General features: G+C 61.5%; 1 protein-coding gene across 1 annotated transcript; it reads right to left on the bottom strand.

The window, feature by feature from the left end:
• Positions 1–2,945: 2,945 nt before the first annotated feature.
• HSPB3 (heat shock protein family B (small) member 3) lies at positions 2,946–4,229 on the bottom strand. The gene has a single exon (XM_028505808.2). It carries the CDS (start codon positions 3,795–3,797, stop codon positions 3,345–3,347), a length of 453 nt encoding a protein of 150 aa, XP_028361609.1. The 5' UTR covers positions 3,798–4,229; the 3' UTR covers positions 2,946–3,344.
• Positions 4,230–5,787: the final 1,558 nt, after the last annotated feature.

The following is a 5,787-nucleotide window of genomic DNA, read 5'->3' on the forward strand; positions in this document are numbered from 1 at the left end:
AATCACAGCTATTCACATTGTGGAGGTTGGGGTTGTCATTAAAATCACGTCCTGAACAAAAGCTTACTGACTTGGGAATGTGCCTGCTGATAAAAAGTGGGCACCTTGCACCCCTCCTGTACCCCACTTCGTCGCCTTAATTCTGTGAGCCTCTCTCCGCCCGGGCGGGATTCCTCCAGGAGATGGTGTGTGCCGGCAGCACGGGACTTTCTAACGTGGGCGGACGGGCGGGCTTCAGTTTGCTCAGCGCGTTTCTCGCATTCTCAGCAGATCAAATTAAAGAACGCTTCACTAATTTGTGTGCAGGGTCTTTATTTATTTATTTTTTTCAATTAAGTGGGAGGTGGCCACACCGGCCACTCCAGTGACTTCTTTCCCAGGGGCACACTCTGGGGACACTCCTGCCCAGGGACACTCCTGCACAGGGAGTCCACATCCATTCTGGGTGTTGTCCCCTTGGCCCCAGGAGTCACCTCCCCTTCCCCCGCCTGCCCGGTGCCCTGGGGGCCGCTGGCCATTTCAGTGGGGCAGCCACACCCCCCGCCTACCTGTCTGGTCCAGCCCCTGGCCATCCTGAAAGGAGGTTGGAGGGACACAGGATTTCTTCTCCTGCGGTCACCTTGGGCCGGCTGTGTGCCGCCCCAGAGAGAAGGCACAGCTGGTGGTCTCCGGAGTGGGGAGAATTGCTGCTTGGTTTCTGAGACTGACTTCCCCCTGCCGTCCCCGTGGACCTGGGGGACCACACGACAACGTCCCACAGCCATGCACCCCCCTCCCACCCTGCCCTGTGCCATGAACCTATCTTCATCAACCAAGCCTTCCAACGCGAAGGGTTCCAGTCTGAGACTCCCATCTGCTTCCTGTCGGGACCAGCGGTGATGAGGGAGGGCTGAATTAGAACGCAGTTCACCTGTGTTGGGACATGCCTGGCCTTGCACGTTGATGTGCGGTGGCAGAAGCAAGCGATGTGCGGTGTATTTTTAATTACCTAAGGAGCTACGCAGTGGGGTTCTGGCAGGAAGCAGGACTCCAGCTCCTGAAGGGACTCTGACGGGGGGACCTTTCACGGGAGGGCAGCGAAGGTGGGGACGGGGCGTAAGGAGGGGCAGAGGACCCACACAAGGCAGAACCCGCGTGACGACGTGGGAGCCCACGTGAGTGGGCGGGCTGGAGGACTGGCCACCTCCCTGGAGCCCGGCCAGGCCGGGACTTGGGCCCTGCCATGCCTTGCCCAGTTGTCAGTGGGGAAGGGAACCCCCAACCCCCCACAGCACCCCCCCTTTCTCTCCCCAGACTCTTGTCCGCAGTCCGCACCTCCACTGGCCAACCCAGCTGGAGACTGGCATGACCTGTGCAGAGGGGCCAGCCTGCCGGGCTCCGGGGAGGCTGGGAGGGGCTGGCAGGGGGCGGGAGGGGGACAGACAGACACCAGGACCGCTGGGACAGCAACCTCTGGGCGAGCAGAACCCTAACTGTGTTAAAGCGATGCAAGTGTTTGTGTGTGAGAGAAACTGAATGAGACATTTAAAGTAGCAACCTCGTGTTAGAAGGAAAATACGTGGTTTATGTTTTCTATCGTGCTTAGTATATTCTCCACATCAGAACATGGCTGTGTATTACTTTAACTTAGCAAAAATAAATGCTAATGGGACGATGCGTTTATTTCAATTTTCATGTGTTAAAGGAAGGATTTCATTCCCTGCCTGGCCTTTCGCACCCGCACGGCCTCAGTAAGGTCAAGGCCAGGTTGGGGGGAGGGGTGTGCTTGTTGTCACCCTGACCACGGGGGAAGGATCCTCTAACTGGGCGCTTCCGTCCTCACCGGCCAGCAGACGCGGTCTCACTACTTACGACCGGCGTTGTCCTGCGGCGCAGCTGGCCCTGACAGCCGCTCGGCCAACCGCAGTGTCCAGTCCCCGGGTCGGTCAGGGGGTGGGGGGAAACCTTAGAGCACAGGCAGCAGCCTCCTGCCAGCGGGGGGAGCCCCAGCGCCCTTCCAGGCCACCCCGGCCTCGGCCCGCAGCGCTCTCCGGGGCTCCGTGCGCGTCTGACACGACTGTCAGGACTGTGCGACTTCCTCCTCTCTCCATGCCTGCCTCTGCGGCGTGCACTTGCACTGGAACACACCCAAGAGGCGCAGCAGCATGGGATTGACAGCAGCTCCTGGTCCCCTGACCCACACCCGCCCCCTCTCCTATTCACGGAGGCGCGGCCCCAGGCTCCTTGGGGGGCGGGGCAAGCATTCGGTGTGTGCGGGGAGGAGACGGCAGGCCTTTGGAATGTCACTGGCCAGCTGTCGAAGGCCGCATTCCTAAAACAAACCCGTAGCCCCCACCCCCGTCTCCAAGAAAGCCCCACTGGGGAGAAAGGCAGCCCGGAGGCTCTGCTGCGTGCCCCGCCCACTGGCCGCGTACCCCAGCCCGGGTGGGCGTGGCCTCGGCCCCTCGGGCCTCCAGGCCGTGCAAAGCCAAGGATCTCTCCACAGCCGAAGCCTCACACCTGCCCTCTTCTGAAATCTGAAATCCTAAGCAGCATCTAAAGAGCACGTTTCACTGGCTGTGCCTTTTAAAGTGGTTTCCTATGCTTAACGTTAGCTTCTCAGAGCATGAGTTAACGCAGATCTTACTAACATCTCATGCTTCTCCACAGAGCAGGTGCTGGTTTTAAAAAACCGCAGGTGAGAGCCAGTTTAAAAAAGGAATGAGACACATCTATGGAACTTTTAAAAATAAGGTTTATATCCTAAATGCCACGTGAGTTCAAGGCAGTCACGACTGTAGTGCATCATATATGTATCTTCCATGCATACATGTATATGCAGACCCAATCTCAGGTTCCGTGTTGTGACCCTCAGACTCGGCTTACAGAGCTGGGGTTCAAACACGCTGAGGAGAGAAGCCTGTCGGCTGGGGGGGACGGCCCCCCTTTTTAGCGACCACCCCCCTTTTTAGCAATGCAGAGACTATCACAGAGCGGACGAGCACTCCTGACATCAGCCGGCCCTCTGCCACCCGGCGGCATGACCAAGGCAGCTTCCTCAGCCTGGCTGCTGTGATGACGAGACAGTCCTGAGTCCTCACTAGGACCAAACAAGTCCCCACAACCGCCTGCGTGTCCAGGGCAAGAAGGGCGTCACTCTGTGCGCTGGGGACACAGTGAATGAGCGTCCTCTCTCGTTCAGGGAACAAAGACAAGTTCAACGAGCTGGGGACCAAGTCTCCATCCGTAACCTTCCTGGGAAGCATTTCTGGCGTGGGTCCCACAAACACCCCCGCAGTACCTTCTCCGGCCGACCCCAGACTGTCCTCGCGCCCCGTGAGCACGGCCGGCGAGCGGCCACTCGGTCACTCGGTCCCCGCCGGGCCCCTCACCTCCACCACCAGGATGCCGTCGTGGCAGAGGAGGGCCGACAGGTCCCCGGTCTGGACGCCCTCGGGCAGCCGGTACTGCCGGGTGAAGCTCCTGGAGACGAAGCCGTGCTCGTCCATCCGGGTGCCGTGCTGCGCCTTGACCAGCAGCCAGCCCTCGAAGGTCTGGATGATGATGTCCTCGGGGAGGAACTGCACCACGTCCAGCAGGACCTGGAAGCGCGCCCGGCCTCCCCGGGCTGGCGCCTCCGCTGCGGCGTCCCCCGCCGGAGCCCGGGCCGCGCCGGCCCTCCCCAGGTCCACGGTGGTGGGCCCGGGCAGCGCGAACAGGGCGTGGTCCAGCCTGCAGTCCTCCAGCCCCCGCGCCTCGAACTGCTCCTGGTAGCGCACCGGGGTCTCTATGAGGTGCCTGCGCACGATCTGAGCCATGGTGCGGGGGAGAGCAGCCGCACGGGCAGCGTCCCTCCGGGCCGTGTCCCTCCGACTGTCCGTTCGCCCAGCCGGAGTCCTCTGACCAGACTAGAGGACTGGTGGGGCGGCCACGGGCTGATAACCCTGCGCGGATCAGGCCGAAAATACCCCACACCCTCCGTCTCCAGTTGCCACACAGGCTGACAGCACGGGGCTATTTATAGGGCGGCTCCGGCCCGTGTCTATTTAGCTCTCAGCCTGCTGGGGCCGCCCTCCCCTCTGTCCCCTCTCTCACCACCCAGCGGCTGAGCCCAGCTTATCTCGGGAGAAAAAGAGTCGGAACCAGAAGCAGTATGTGAAAAATGTAAGTGCACTGCCCTCGTGAACAACCGTGGTCAAAGGCTCTGTGACCTCTCAGAACAGCCCGGACAGGCGGACCCACTGCCCGCAGGACCCACTGCCAGCAGGAGGCTTCGGGGACCCGTCTCCACGGGCAGGGCTGGTGGGACACCAGACCTCAGACCTGAGACAGACCCACGGCCCTCGGCCCTGTCTTCCCTCCCACCTCCTCCTCTAAGCCTTTGTCCTCAAGGGACACCGGAGCCCCGCCCTCCGGGTCTCTTCCACGTGATTCATCAACACTGAGATGGGGTGACCGGCCGGAGAAGTGTCAGAGCTCAGGGCTGGAGGCCGCGGAACCGGGAAACTCGGGGACGGAACCAGAGCCTGCGGGGAGAGAAGGGTGTGGAAGCTTTGAACTCTGCAGTTTGCAAGCCCAGGATCCAGGACGAGTCTGGCCACAGCAAAGACCAGTGACGCGTGGTTTCTCACCTGTCACAGCCTCTGAAAGGACGGGGCAGGTCTGTACCCACGGCTGCAGAAGGACCCCCCGGGGCCTGTTGAGTACCGAGCCCAGAGCAGCAGAAATGTGCTACAGTTTACACAAGTGGGCGTTTGCTCCTATAAATAGGATCCCCCTGAAAGGCTCTCCTGGGAACAGCAGCTGCCGCCTGGGGGTGGGGCGCGCAGGGGCTGGAGGGGGACTCGACCTTCACTGTGAGGTACCCGTGCTTCTGATTTCTGCAGCGAGTACCTAATACACACGCACACACGCTTCCTTTTTACACACAAACTTCCGGTGGGCCAGCATTCTCCAGAATGCGTAGACATGGGAACACAGTTCCTTTATTAACGTGCCCATTTTCTTAGAAGGAAAAATGTCTATAAAAACCTTAACCTCAGAAACCATGGGGGGCCGCCCCCTCGAGCCCCTCCTCTCACCCCAGGACCTCGCAGGCATGCGGCCCACGTGCCGGAGCACGCCCTAGTGGTGCGGCTCACACCCGGCTCTGGTGGCCTGCCCTGGACCGGTGGGAGGCCTTCGGGAAGCATGTCCCCTGGTCCGCACCCTCCCGTCCCCCCGGCTCACCAAACACCGAGGGGTGCTCCCGTGGGCGCTGCTCCAAGAGATGAGCCAGGAGAGGACTCGCCGCAGGTCAGGGAGAATTTGACTTTACAATAGTAGAAAGCGTCCCGGCAAAGTTGAGGTTCTTTCCAGTGTCCCCCGTCCCCACACATGTACGGCTCCCCCCGTCACCACCCCCAGAGGTGCACTTGTCACCACCGGTCACCCTCGTGGACATGCCATGGCCGTCATCGTCCCCCAAGGTCCAGAGTCCGGCAAGGCCCTCCCGTGGTGTGGACGCCTGCGGCCTAGACAGAGGCTGGGCGGCGTGCATCCGCCACCGCAGGGTCACCCGGGGCAGGGTCGCACGGGGCAGGGTCACTGCCCTGAGCCCCTCGCCCTCCGCCCGCTCACCCCAACCCCCGCTCGGACAGCCCCTCTGGGGAAGCACGCCTGTGTGAAGAACTGAATCCCAAACTGCTCTAAACAATCAACCTTGATTCCAAAGGACCTGGAAAGACTCCGTGGGAGCAGGGGCAGGGCTGGCCTCTGAGGAGGACCCAGCGGCGTGAGCCGATCCGGGGGGGGGGGGGGGGGGGGGAA

This window comes from Phyllostomus discolor, chromosome 3, assembly GCF_004126475.2.
Source record: "Phyllostomus discolor isolate MPI-MPIP mPhyDis1 chromosome 3, mPhyDis1.pri.v3, whole genome shotgun sequence".
Lineage (NCBI taxonomy): Eukaryota > Metazoa > Chordata > Mammalia > Chiroptera > Phyllostomidae > Phyllostomus > Phyllostomus discolor.

Coding starts and splice junctions, on each gene's coding strand:
- HSPB3 (XM_028505808.2), bottom strand. CDS start 3,797: ATGGCTCAGATCGTGCGCAGGCACCTCATAGAGACCCCGGTGCGCTAC.